General features: G+C 37.4%; 4 protein-coding genes across 5 annotated transcripts in view; 2 read left to right on the forward strand and 2 right to left on the reverse strand.

Annotated features, from left to right (window-relative positions):
* dbt (dihydrolipoamide branched chain transacylase E2) overlaps positions 1 to 293 on the forward strand; it is a 6,103-nt gene extending 5,810 nt beyond the window's left edge. Inside the window, exon 11 of the mRNA XM_060883016.1 lies at positions 1 to 293. This exon is cut by the window's left edge and continues 827 nt beyond it. The gene's annotated coding sequence lies outside the window, so the exon portion shown is untranslated.
* Positions 294 to 898: 605 nt separating this feature from the next.
* On the reverse strand, positions 899 to 3,642 carry LOC132854034 (dynein light chain Tctex-type protein 2B). Its single transcript, XM_060882195.1, has 3 exons — positions 3,556 to 3,642; positions 1,894 to 1,995; positions 899 to 1,261 (listed from the first exon to the last, which is right to left on the reverse strand). The coding sequence occupies exons 1-3, from the start codon at positions 3,640 to 3,642 to the stop codon at positions 899 to 901; spliced, it is 552 nt and encodes a 183-aa protein (XP_060738178.1).
* A 562-nt stretch (positions 3,643 to 4,204) lies between these two features.
* lrrc39 (leucine rich repeat containing 39) lies at positions 4,205 to 7,697 on the forward strand. Of its 2 annotated transcripts, XM_060883053.1 has the most exons (9): positions 4,205 to 4,413; positions 4,597 to 4,803; positions 5,389 to 5,494; positions 5,569 to 5,725; positions 5,872 to 6,008; positions 6,624 to 6,769; positions 6,951 to 7,103; positions 7,381 to 7,523; positions 7,633 to 7,697. In XM_060883053.1, exons 2-9 carry the CDS (start codon positions 4,676 to 4,678, stop codon positions 7,695 to 7,697), a joined length of 1,035 nt encoding a protein of 344 aa, XP_060739036.1. In that variant the 5' UTR covers positions 4,205 to 4,413; positions 4,597 to 4,675. The 2 variants fall into 2 exon arrangements, with proteins under 2 accessions (XP_060739036.1, XP_060739025.1); XM_060883042.1 differs by lacking the exon at positions 7,633 to 7,697 and having other exon boundaries at positions 7,381 to 7,586.
* On the reverse strand, positions 6,445 to 12,332 carry trmt13 (tRNA methyltransferase 13 homolog). The gene is made up of 11 exons (XM_060883029.1): positions 12,164 to 12,332; positions 11,977 to 12,026; positions 11,754 to 11,820; positions 10,678 to 10,740; positions 10,360 to 10,429; positions 10,053 to 10,159; positions 9,809 to 9,976; positions 9,364 to 9,436; positions 9,203 to 9,277; positions 8,719 to 9,115; positions 6,445 to 8,117 (listed from the first exon to the last, which is right to left on the reverse strand). Exons 1-11 carry the CDS (start codon positions 12,329 to 12,331, stop codon positions 7,949 to 7,951), a joined length of 1,407 nt encoding a protein of 468 aa, XP_060739012.1. The 5' UTR covers position 12,332; the 3' UTR covers positions 6,445 to 7,948.
* Positions 12,333 to 12,594: the final 262 nt, after the last annotated feature.

A 12,594-nucleotide genomic window follows, 5' to 3' on the forward strand; every position in this document is an offset into this window, starting at 1 on the left:
GAGAAAAATTTTAATAAATGATGTCATTTATGAAATAGCAGACTATATTTAATATAAAAAATATGTAGTTGTAGTGATATTTCTTCTAATTCTTATTACTATTATAATACTGTAGATTAATGCAATAACACAATACAGTAGGTTCAGAGACTATTCAGACCCCTTCAGTTTTTGCATGCTTCATGTTTAATTTAATATAGATTAAAATGACCCTTTTTTTTTTACTATTATACTATGACAAAGTGATGAACTGTGATATAAATCATTCATATAAAAAGTTCAGATGCATCCTATTTGCTGTTATTTCTTTTAAGATGTCTCTTGAACTTGTCTGGAGCCTACCTGTGGCAAATTGCATAGATTTGATGAGTTATCTGTGTGAATAGTCCTGGAGATCAGAATTAGTGTGTCCCAAAGTGTAGGATGTTGTATTTATTAACTAATGGTCCATTAGCCATTCAAACTGTGGATCCATGCACACTTTTCCATCTAACATAGACTGTTTGTTTCACTGCATTTTAGTCACATGTAACTAAAGAAAATGGTAAATGAAATTAAATATAATATAAATTATATAAGGAATTATGTATGAAGAAATGCATTTATGTGTTTACAGTACTTACAGGTCTTTTATTCATTTTCTTTTACAAAAAGAGTGCATGTTTTTAGTCCTTAGTATAAGTAGGTGAATTGGGACAAACTGCTCCTCTTCTGAGGTTTTGGTAGAGGCAAAGAGGTTTGGAGATAAATATTCTGGTACATGTAATTTAGATTTTGAGAGAAATACAATCTCTAATATGTTTGTTTTTTATTTATTTATTACTGTCCTTAAATCATAATTTGTATATTATGCTTATGTTACCTTGAAAAGTACCAATAATTCAGAAAAAGACATCGCCTACTCTTGGTACACGACAAAGAGAACACACAGTGCAAATAGATGCTGGTTTTTGAACAGGTACTCTGTGAAGGTGTCTGTGTCTGCACTCCAGATGCTGCGGCTCGTGCAGGAAACGGCAGAGTTACGCAGCTGCCCAATGGCCACATGGCAAATGAGTTTATAGCGTCCACTGGAAAGGCTTTTAGCCGCATCCTTAATGGAATCGGACAGCTTGGTAGCTACAGCTGAACATGCCGGGCTGTACTCCATGGCAGTGAGCCTTTCATCCACCAGGTGCTTCATCAGTAAGTGCACCAGACCGCTGGGGAAGCGCTGATCTGAGACAGGCTGGTGGAGCATGAGGTGCTCCTTCACAACATCCTAAAAAATGATCACACTATTCACCAAGCAACTCTTTGCATTTAACATCTACTTATTTCAATTCAGTTTTATTCTAACTAAGGGCATTGTCTAAAAGCAGCATTAAAGAGAAATAAAAACACATAAATGGTTAATTACGTGATGATACACCATCTAATGGTAGGCTCACTCAATGGAAAAAACTGAAGAAAGACAGCCATTTCTATTCTGATAAACCTCAAAGGATTTAAATATTTACTGCAAAAAAAAGTCATTTAAAATGAGTGTAAATTAAACTATAGGTATAATAAGTAATGTATGAGACACTTCAGGCTGTGCTGTTATAGGAACATAGTCCACATCATCATGAAGCAGAGTTACTTTTCCCAGCCTGAAGTAGTTTCATTCCCTATAGAACATCTTCCTGAACTGTGTTAATCCTCTGATACCTCAGAAATTTGCCAATAATCTTTTTTTGATCAATTAAGAACAAAATTTATCATGATTATTAGATTAATTATTATGATTATTAGATTATATTATCAATATTATTATTATATATAATCATCTCTTCCAGACTTAATACCATATTCTTTTTCAATACACATGCATTTTATATATTGTATACATATATTTGTAGCCTCTTCTCATACCTCTGCCTGTTGAGGTCTTGTGCTGAGGCTTGGTGTCTCTTCCTTCGCTGTTCGTTTGGAGATTCTCTTTTTTGTAGACGCAGCAGGCTTAAAGGTCTCTCGCTTTAAGAGTCAGTAAAACCATTAGACTGCATTCTCACACAACATTATAAGACGGTTGTATAATATACATGCATCGTATTTCCTTTTAAATAAAACTTTAAATATATATATTAAAAATGCAGATGTTACAGATGTACTGAAACATATAATGCAATTATTAAGAGAATCCTACCATCATGTTCTTTTCGGAGGTGAAAGCTGTGTTATTCTGCACACAATAAGACAGAAGCAGTGTTGTAAAGTCCACCTCCTAACACAGGGGGGCCATTATTTATGTTCCTCAGACACCACACAACAGGGGCATAAATATTCCTCGAGTTGAGACAAAATGTTTTAATGTTCATCACATGGTAGTCACATGGATTTTGTAAAGTAAGACAAAGGATTTCTTTTAATCCAATGAGCATTAACTGAAGCTCTTGTCAGGTATCTGCATTATTTTATGCATTGTGCTGCTATTTAGGTGGCAAGAAATCAGGGCCAGTCGAGCTGGGAGTCTCACCCCAACATCAGCCACTGATCACCTACTGTAATGTACACTTATCAGCCAGTGCACATGTTTAAACATCCAGTCACATGGCAATAGCACAATACATAAAATCATGTAAATACAGGAAGAGCATCAGTTAGAAATGTGCAAAAAACATGATCTCTGTGACTTTAATTATGGCATGGTTGTTGGTGCCAGAAGGGCTGGTTTGATTATTTGAGAAGAAACTGCTGATTGCCTAGAATTTTCACACACAAGTGTCACAGTTTGGTGAAAAAAACAACAACAAAGTAGTGCTGCAGCTATCGATTATTTCAGTAATCGAGTTTTCTACTGATTATTCCATCGATTAATCGGGTAATCAGATAATAAGTACTTTTTCTTTTTATTAAAGAAGAATACCTAATATGCGAAAGAAAATAAAACAGGTCTCTTACAATTAAAAACTAATTTGTTTACTTTTTAAAACAATTGACATTATATATTGCTGAAATTGCATACATTACATTACTAACCGTGAAAACAAAACCTACAGTATGTAGTGCATTTAATTTTAATGTTACATTCTCTGGTGTAATGTCGAATTTTTGCAATAATGTCTTATATTTGCAACTGTGTGTCTCTCTTCAAGGTGCGTCGTGATTAGGCTGTTGGACTCTGACACTCTGTGTGTGTGTGTGTGTGTGTCAGAGAGAGTAAAACTATGAACATGAATGATGCTTAGGCTTTCCCAAAATGTAACTAATTTACGGACATCATAACTAGCCACCCTATTGATTTATGGTCTTAAATATTCACTACATATAGCCACAATCAACATACATTTTTATGGGCCTTCACTTCAACTAGCAATCAATTATGATTTAAGCTAAATGCCAACGCTAACATTCCCTTGTATCGACTTTGCTCAATGGACTTGTTGCGAGGACTTAGTGTTTTTGGATGAGATGTTGAAGCATGGAACTTGTACTGTTGTGGTACACCAGTTCAATCTTACAGAAAATATACTGTATAGAGTTTTAGTTTGAAATTAACACAAACTTTGGAAACTTTTTGAAATTTTCTTTTGCCTGAATCTTCTCCTTGCCCCTCGCCGCTTTCTCCCCGTTCCTCTGTTTTTCCAAAGTAATGGTAAGCAGGGAAACGCAGTGCTCCATGTGTAGTTACAGTAAATGGACTAAACGAAGCGTCAAGGCAAGGTCTGAGGTGACAGGCTATACTAACAAGCAAATCCTCAAGTATTTGGAGATGTGATAGCACGGAGTTTATGAAAAGGCTATTGAAAAAAAATCTTGAAAAATACCTACTGCTGTAACAAGCATATGCTCGGCTGTACGGTCGTTGATGCAGTAATGGCTTTATTCGCTAAATGTAAAGTTATTAAGATTTCATTTTTTTATTCTTTTTTTGCAGTTTCCAACTCCAGAGGGGATTTGCAGCACTAGCAGAAACCTCAAAAATATAGTCTCTCTTCAGTTAGTTATATGTCCTTGGGTTTAGGTTCAAATAAAGACGCATTATATGAAAGACATCATTAATTTAGCTATTTAAAGGTTTACAGACTAATTAAACTACAGCGAATATTCATGACATTACATTTGCTTTAAAAGCTCATTGTTGATGTGGATATTTGTGCTATTCTTTGTAGATAGCAGAGTCTGGTTGTCAGGTGTGAGTGTCAGAAGGCAGCTGCTCTTGTACTAGCTCTGCCATGTGACATTTTGGTTCTCAGCTCCATGTCTAATATTAGATCTTTCCCAGACATACACTTCATGACGGAAAGCCAGTGACAAACATAATGAGGATAATGAGTCTTTAAGCAAATGGGAATTCTTTCAACGTTGAGCATCTAAATACACAAGTGAGAAGAATTTTAAAAATATGTTAAGGGCCACAGTAGAAGGTGACCATTTGAATGGATGAGAGCGGTAAGTGCAGTCTATTTTCATGGGTTTCTAAATATATTGTGATATTCCACTTACGGATAGTTATGTAGCTCAGTATTTCTAATTTTTTTTTCAGTGAATAGAATACATTTGTTTAGAATTGGTTATAAATTCCTGTCCTATATTTTATTTTTTGTTTTATTTTTTTCATTTGTTGGCCCAAAGGACAGCGTTTTTTCCCCCCACCAAAGTCAAAGTCCGGACATACAGGTTATAAGAGAGGCCGAGCGTGCGGAGGGTCATCATGACAGGCGTGACTGTGTGTTTTGGGGCGGTGAACTCTATCAAAGCTTTATGGGAAACCAGGATAAAGAAGAACAAGGAGGAGCTGAAGAGAGATAAAGAGCAGAGGGAGAGAGCGACTGTCGGAAGGTGAATGAAAATCATCTCTGGGGCATGAATTTTAGTAGCGGGTTTCTAGTATGATTATTACATAATCTGTTAATATTCTGTACTTTATTTTTTAGAAAACACTGGTTATGAATGTGAAAAATACTGATTTATTGAAGTACAACAGTTCTTGTAGCCATTGCTGTAAGAATAACTCAGATAACTCAAAAGTTACTCAGAACATCTTGTAAAATGTTGTCAATTTTACTCTCCGGTATTAGAATATGATGATGATGATGATGATGGTGATGGAGAATTTGGAGTTTTGGTAACTATTAGAATTTGACGCCGAAAAAAAATCACTGCATGGTTTCTACTGAAGTCTTGTAAAATTTCAGAATCGATATAATCAGTGGTGCCTTTGCAGCAAGTGAAGTTTGTGTGATGGTTACATGGAAACCTATAGCACCAGTCAGACAGTCTTTTGAAATTTGTGCTAAGAGTTTGGATAAAAGTGTCTTTCAAATTACAACACAACGATGGATTTGGAAACACATAGAAACAACTATAAAAAAAAATCAAAGAAATCTAAAGAGACCTTTGTATTTTTTACTTTCTGTTACTCAGGTTGACAGGGACATGGGAGGATCGGATCACCTTGGCCAAATTAAAGGAAAAAATTGTGACCGAGGATGGGAGGATCATTCTACGCATTGAAAATGAAGAGTGGAAGGTACCTCCAGAACCTCTGGATTTCATTTGTTCTCTTTTACTGCACTATAGAGTTTCACAGATGTGAATTTGCAGACTCTTCCTGCAGCGCTGGTACAGCTTTCTCAGATTCAGGAATGGCAGCTTCACCGAACAGGGCTTCAGAAGATCCCACGCTTCATCTCTAGCTTTCAGAGCCTTATCGTTCTCGACCTGTCCCGCAACGCAATCACAGAAATTCCTAAAGAAATTGGTCAGTACAGACTACTACTGGTTCTGGAGTAACCTGCTCTGATTGTTTTGTTGATTTCCCTTTGAGCTAACATTGAGCGATTCTAGGATAGGATAGCATTGTGTCTTTAAATGCTTCCATAACACGTGTAATGATCTTCTCACCAGGTAAGTTAACCCGGTTACGAGAGCTGCTTGTGAGTTACAACAGACTGAACTGTATACCTGAGGAGTTATGCAGCTGTGAATGTTTGGAGCGACTAGAACTGGCAATGAACCGGGATCTGGATGAGCTTCCACAACAGGTAATAGATCTTCTAGTAGTGGCTTTTAATGCAGTGTTAATGCAGCTTAAAAATTTAAGAAAAACTAAAAGAGTTTACTAACAGAAAACGTCGTTGGTTGTCTTTGGTCCCAATTGGTGGTCATGATTTTGCATTCTGTTAATGAGACTACAGAACTCAACGCACGTCTAGAGAATTATATACTTGTGTCTGCAACAACAAAATATGGACAAAAATCATATGGCATGAAGCTGGCCTTAGTTACATCATCTATAATCTAGGTGATATACAGTGAGGTGCCATTATAGCAAGAACACATTCTCTTGCTATGGTATTAGGCATAGAAATCACAAAAAAGATCAAACAAACAAATAATAAAAACCCACAGACAACCCAGAGCTGAAATAAATTATGAGAATTATATAACTAACTATATATAAATAACTGGTTTAAAACATTTTATGTGTTACATCCAGCATTTATTTTCTCTCCTTGTTTAACCAAATCTTTAGAACATTTACAATTTCATATGACTTAGAAGTGTCCTGAAATGTAGCCTCGCTCAGATCCTCTTGGACTGAGTGTTTCGTTTTCTTGAACACGGACATCTTCACAATTCTGTTAATGGTTCCTCAGTTCAGCAATCTGAAGAAACTCCACCACTTGGACCTCTCAATGAATCAATTCAGCACAATCCCTGAGTGTGTAGTGAATCTTCCTGCTCTCGAGTGGTTGGACATGGGTGGGAACAAGTTGGAGAGCCTACCAGATAACATCCACAGGTACACAGTAATCACACAATTCTGTCTGGTCCCTTGAACTAGGCATCATTTATCAATCATTTAACCCATCATCAGGGAACTGAGCTCCCTAAATAACACTGTCTTGACTTGATCTGTCTAGTATTGTTACCGTTGCTGACTTGAATTACAACATAGTATTTCTATTTACTGTTTGAATCAGAATGGAGAAGCTGCACACACTGTGGCTCCAGAGAAATTATCTGGAGTATCTGCCGGACAACATCAGCCGTATGCACAATCTGGACACGCTGGTGCTCAGCAAGAACAAGCTGAGAGACATTCCTTCACTGATGGAGGGCATGACAAACCTTAGGTACACACTATTATTTAATGATGGTAGAAAACAGAAAAGGTCAATTGTAAATATACAACTGCTGAGGTGCTAACTTGTAAAGGTATACTCATTGCATTGATAATTGAGGATGAACATCTGGAAACAAAGCTTTTTTTTTAAAAGCCGAACATTTATTTCTGCTTTATTTCGTAGTTACTTTCACTTGCTTTTTTTTCTTGACAGAGATTGTCCTGTTTTACGGTTTGATTTCTTGACTTGACTTTGAATCTGGAAAATAATAGACTGTTTCTGGCAGGTTTGTAAATTTCAGAGACAACCCTCTGACGTATGACGTGACTCTCCCTGACCTAAAAGAGGAGGTAGCAGAGGAGGAGAATGACAGAGAGATGTTCGGCAAAGAGTTCATGCACCATTACATCCATGAAGCCCGCAGAAGAGGTTACACCATACTCAATATACACTGTGCTCACAAATGCTAGTATAGTGGGGTTTTTTTTTTTTCTTTCAATAAAATAAGTCAAAGAAAATCCTGCATTTTATGTTTCAGGATCCCAGACTTATACATCAGTGCTAAATGTGAAGCTGGAGGGTTTGATAGAGGAATTGGCATGATGCAGTCCTGCATGCTGGCTTCTTCTGGTCCTGTTGCCTCCTGTCCTGACAAATCTGTCCTGTCCTGTCCAATCTGTCCTGCACTTCATGTAAAGATATGTTACCTTTCTTTAGTCAAGGACTAATGAGGACTGTTTTGCTATCTGTTGCTGCCACTGTGTCCAAAAGATCAAGGAACCAAAAAGAGAAAACTAAAAGAGAGCCCTTTACTATTTTTTTGTTGTGTGTCTCTGTCTGAACAGTTTGTATGTTTAGCTGGGAAGTGCAGTCAGAAGCACATTCTCTAAAGACACGTCCCAACTGGTGTAAAATCTGAGGCTGGGTTTGAAGCCTCGCTGCTGGAGGTAATGCAGCCTGCCGTGGTCGATCAGCATCTTGCACAGGCGTCCGACACGTTCACGCTCCTCTGCTGAAATGGCACTACAGGGAACAGAGAGAACACACATGGAACATTGTGTAAGAACACAATGAACCCAGGGCTTTCATCAACTAATAAGTGCTGTGTAAATTCATCAGAGACCATCCTCAAAACTATCTTCAGTTGTATAAAATGTTGTTAAAAATGGGAAACATTTTAAGGCACAAAGGTGTTGGACCAGCCTAGACGAAACATCACAAGATTAATTATGAGAAGAGGAATTAAATCATGTAGAGCTTTTGGCCCAGAAATATGTGTTGCTTTCTCTGACAATCTCATGATCAGCCTCTGCTCTTTGTGTGTGTCTCTCTCTCTCCATCTTTCAGTCTTTCTCTCTCCTACCTCCTCTACTTGTTTCTCTCCATTTTTTCTCTTTCTTTCCAGTTTTTCTCTATCCCTGACCTTCTTACACTCTGTGTCTCTTGGTCTTACCATCTTTAAGTCTGTTTTCCTCACTGTCTCGATGTGACTATCTCCACCTTCCTGCCTCCCCCTGTCCATTTTTCTCTCTCCTTCTAGCTCTCTCTCCATCTTCAAATCTCCACACATCTGTCCCTCTCTTTCTCACAGCTTTCTCTCTTTAACTAATCACTAAACCCTTACTTGTTGAGATGATCAGGAAAGTTTTCAGAACTCCCTTCATGTTCAACCTCTTCTCCTTCTTCTTCATACTTGATATCATGTGAGGATTTCTCAGGATTTAAGGAGGATTTGACTCTGTTCATGCCACATGTAGCCCAGCTGGACATGCGCTGGAAAGCAGAAAACTCGGTGGCTCCAAGACCTCGTTCTCTGAAAAAATCCTTTCCAACATAATGCCTCCATTCACAGCGATGATGGCAGCAGAGTGCAACAGTGAGCCCCGATACTACAACCTCCTCACTGCTTTCAGAACCCTGCATCACCTCCTCACCTCCTTCCTGCAGTTTTATACGTTTAGTGGGAGGCTCATTGTCTTTGTCTTTTGCACTGCGCTCAAATAAACACCGCAGAGCCAAATCTGTAAAGCCAAAAACGGCTGGTTATAATCTATAAGAAAACAGATAGCAGGTACACATAATAGAAAAAGTTAGCAGAATTAACCCACCTGTTGCTGCGCCACATAAGTGTTTGCCCACTGCAATTACAGGAAGTTGCTTTTCTTGTAAAAACGGAACTCTGCCTATAGAACATCGAAGCAAGCAAAAAGATCACACCATGTTTACTGTATATCTCAATTTCCTATTTTAGGTGAAAATCATCACTCACTTAAGTCAAGGTGCTGAATGTCAACCTGCAGCCTGTCGAAGGTTGAGTCTGTGTTTTTGTGTTTGCCATCTACCTTAACAAATGAGAAAAATGCATTTTAGGAAAGTCAAGACAAGATTGGCAACCTAAACGTAAAAACAGCAATACAAGTGATTTTTAATCTAACACAAACAGGTTGATGTGATATAACATGGATACTGTTACCACTACAAAGTTGATTATTTTCCTATAACATAACCCCACAATGTGCTTTATTACTTTTGTACAACAGTGATGGTGTGACTGGGTTTCAGAGAAGAAAACACATGGAATCTCTGTGACTGTTTTTTAGTAAACATGTAGCTTCTGAGCAGGTTTACTAGAGAAGGTGTGGTTTCTGTAATTGTGTTGTAGTGAAGGAGATGTAACCTCTGAGACTGGACTTTTTTATTATGAAAATGCATACCTTAAAGCGAGTACTGGATCTCTCCACTAACAGGAAGTGGACATTTTCTGCTTCCTGAAGGGCAACATGAATCCAGTGGGAAAGTTTACCTTTTCCAGCACCAAACTCCACATAACACCTCTCTGGCCCAAGCAGCTCCAGAGCCTCCATATTCCCCAAGATCGAGGCCTGTTAAACACACAACAAGCGTTCATGTACGTTTCAGATTTACATATTTTTTAGCTAGGTTTTTGTTGAATATTACCTGCTGCTTAAGGTGTTTAAAAGCAAAGTTCCCATTCTTGGGATCATTAAGAGCTTCGTTTAAAGCCGGATGAGAGAGAAGGCTAGTGTCAGGCTCCGTGTTTAATCCTGAGAAAGAGAAGAAATGGGATGCTAAAGCAGTAAAGGGTAAAAGCCCTGCTTTTAACTCTATTACTCACACCAGTGAAATATCAAATGTAAATACACATTTTTACCCCCACTGTAACTGTAATCTGAAAAAAACATTCCTCTTTATGAAGGTCCTAATTGAGCATTTTTTTAAACAGGCTTTCTAAACCTACACCTACCTTTCACTGCAGTCTTCAATTTCTGTATAAGACGATATAGCTCTTCTTTAGATCGCTCAGCAATGGACACCTCAAACAAATATAAGCATTTTAGAAAGAATAAAATACATTTTTAAATCTCACACTTGAATGCAAAAGTTTGTGTACCTCTGCATGGTTTATGGGTGATTAAAAAAACATGTAACTATTATATAATTCTAAACTTGTTTTTATTACAATAAGTTATTCTAAATTCATCAAGAAAATAATTCAAAACACGAGGCACAACATAAGTATGTCTCATACTACCATCTGATGAGTACAAACTGTTTTTTTTACCTCATCTATGGCAATTTCCTCTTCGGTTACAGACCCAGCATTGATGTCTTTCACATAATAGACCTTAAAAGCAAATCAGAGAAGATGACCATACAGAATACAGAACTGTCAGTCATCACATCATCCGTGTATGTTACACACACTACTGCTGCTGTATATTGTACAAAAAGCATAATTTTGCACAATACTGTTATTTGCACTACCATGCAGTTTCACACGTTATGTACATTACTGATCTGTCATACATCCTGTATTCATATTTAATACCCATACTGTCTATATTGTATCACATCGTCTGTATTGTCTTGTCTTGTATAGTATAGTATTATTTATGTCTGTACTTTTGAGAGTCACAAACAGCTGGAACCAAATTCGTTGTGCGTGTCAGCACACTTGGCCAATAAACCTGATTTTCATTTTGATTCTGATTACTCTGAATTGAAAGTAAATCCGAACCTTGAAACACATTAAGTATGTTTGTATTAAAACATTTGTTCAATAAGTCCGGTTGTGATCTGTTGGTTGGTGCTAATCATTTCATTATTCCAGTGAGAAGTGAGCAGTTGTGTACAAGGTCATAGCTAGTGTGGTTACATTTCACTGATCACAATTTAAGGGACACATTTTGCTGTCAGCTCCTGAAAACAAAAGAGCAAGAACTTCCTCTCACCATTTTCCACAAACTGCCAAATTTATGAGTTATCCAGCTTAGAAGTAGTGGAGACAAACTACCCTTAAAGTCACAAAATACAATCCAGACAATCGATTTCCAAGTGATGACAAGTGTGTTGTCTTTAACAGTTATAGCGTGAAAGCTGAAACTTTTAATCTGTTGAAGCAGACTGTAAAGATATGGAGGTTAGAGAGCTGGACAGACTAAAAGACTAAAGCGCTGCTGCATCTCTCTCTTGTCTCTTGGGTGGAGTTTAAGTCCCACTGGACTATCAGCAGCAGGGCAAACAGTATTGTGGGTAATGACGGGTTTTTGTCACATGATGAGTCTAATAAGCAACACATTCAGTATGTATAGGTATCAATATATATCAAAATAAAATAAAATAAAATAAAATACTCACAGGTTTGGGCTTTTCCTTCGAATTACACTTCTTTAGGTGTTTTGACAAACTGTCCTCAAACACAGTGCTATCAGAAGAAATAAATATCTGCTTTAAAAATGTAAGTTTTACAAAATCTCAGCACTGATTGTGACCTTTATTGAGCCGTAGATTAGTGAGGAATGTGTGCAGAGTGACAACATCAGCTTTTTGTTTTCCTAACAAGTGCTTTAACTTAACTTACTGCTTTGGGTCCAGAGGGCAGGGGATCCGTTTTCTCTCGCTGTCTGAATCCTAAATAATAATAAGAAAAAACAAACAAGTCGCACGTGAAAAGACTGTGGTTTTAGCGCATTTAGCATACATGCTAACCAGAAACATGGACATTTGGACAGAATACACGTTACAAGGTAAGTGTTGAATAAACATACCGCATTTCCGTGTTCACCGCAAAACGTTTTCCCTTTTCCAACTACCATTTTGCAATAACGTTTCTTTTTAACCACGTAAAAACCGCATCTTCCAGGTAAAGGAGCTGAGACTCCGTCTGAAGTGACAGCCGCCATTTTGGCCCAATCCAAAATGCAGCTCAACTCCATATTGAAGCGCACTAGAAAGTGAATAAATGAACTTAGAGTTTACACGCTATATAGTGGATTAAATGTTTTATATCGGGTGAATTGGGCTGAACCGCTTCAGTGCAGGCAGACGAACATTGTCAAAATAAATCTGCAACTAAAACATGATAACAAATACATGATTCTAAAATATTACAAAAGAAAAATAAGCTTAGCTTTTAACGAGAAACTGATTGGCAAACATTGAGATATCAGTTAATTAAAGTATTTTTTGTAGTATTAAT

Source organism: Tachysurus vachellii, chromosome 1, assembly GCF_030014155.1.
Source record: "Tachysurus vachellii isolate PV-2020 chromosome 1, HZAU_Pvac_v1, whole genome shotgun sequence".
In the NCBI taxonomy this organism is placed as follows: Eukaryota; Metazoa; Chordata; class Actinopteri; order Siluriformes; family Bagridae; genus Tachysurus; species Tachysurus vachellii.

Excerpts from the sequence above, each read along its gene's own strand:
- LOC132854034 (XM_060882195.1), bottom strand. The coding sequence starts at position 3,642 with ATGGAGCACTGCGTTTCCCTGCTTACCATTACTTTGGAAAAACAGAGG. Across the intron at positions 1,996-3,555 it reads GGGGCAAGGAGAAGATTCAG|CGAGAGACCTTTAAGCCTGC; the intron begins GCAAAAGAAAAT and ends TGACTCTTAAAG. Across the intron at positions 1,262-1,893 it reads CAAGACCTCAACAGGCAGAG|GATGTTGTGAAGGAGCACCT; the intron begins GTATGAGAAGAG and ends ATCATTTTTTAG.
- lrrc39 (XM_060883053.1), top strand. The coding sequence starts at position 4,676 with ATGACAGGCGTGACTGTGTGTTTTGGGGCGGTGAACTCTATCAAAGCT. Across the intron at positions 5,495-5,568 it reads TTGAAAATGAAGAGTGGAAG|ACTCTTCCTGCAGCGCTGGT; the intron begins GTACCTCCAGAA and ends GTGAATTTGCAG. Across the intron at positions 7,104-7,380 it reads GAGGGCATGACAAACCTTAG|GTTTGTAAATTTCAGAGACA; the intron begins GTACACACTATT and ends TGTTTCTGGCAG.
- trmt13 (XM_060883029.1), bottom strand. The coding sequence starts at position 12,331 with ATGGAGTTGAGCTGCATTTTGGATTGGGCCAAAATGGCGGCTGTCACT. Across the intron at positions 10,160-10,359 it reads ATTGAAGACTGCAGTGAAAG|GATTAAACACGGAGCCTGAC; the intron begins GTAGGTGTAGGT and ends TCTCTTTCTCAG. Across the intron at positions 9,977-10,052 it reads TTAAACACCTTAAGCAGCAG|GCCTCGATCTTGGGGAATAT; the intron begins GTAATATTCAAC and ends TGTGTTTAACAG.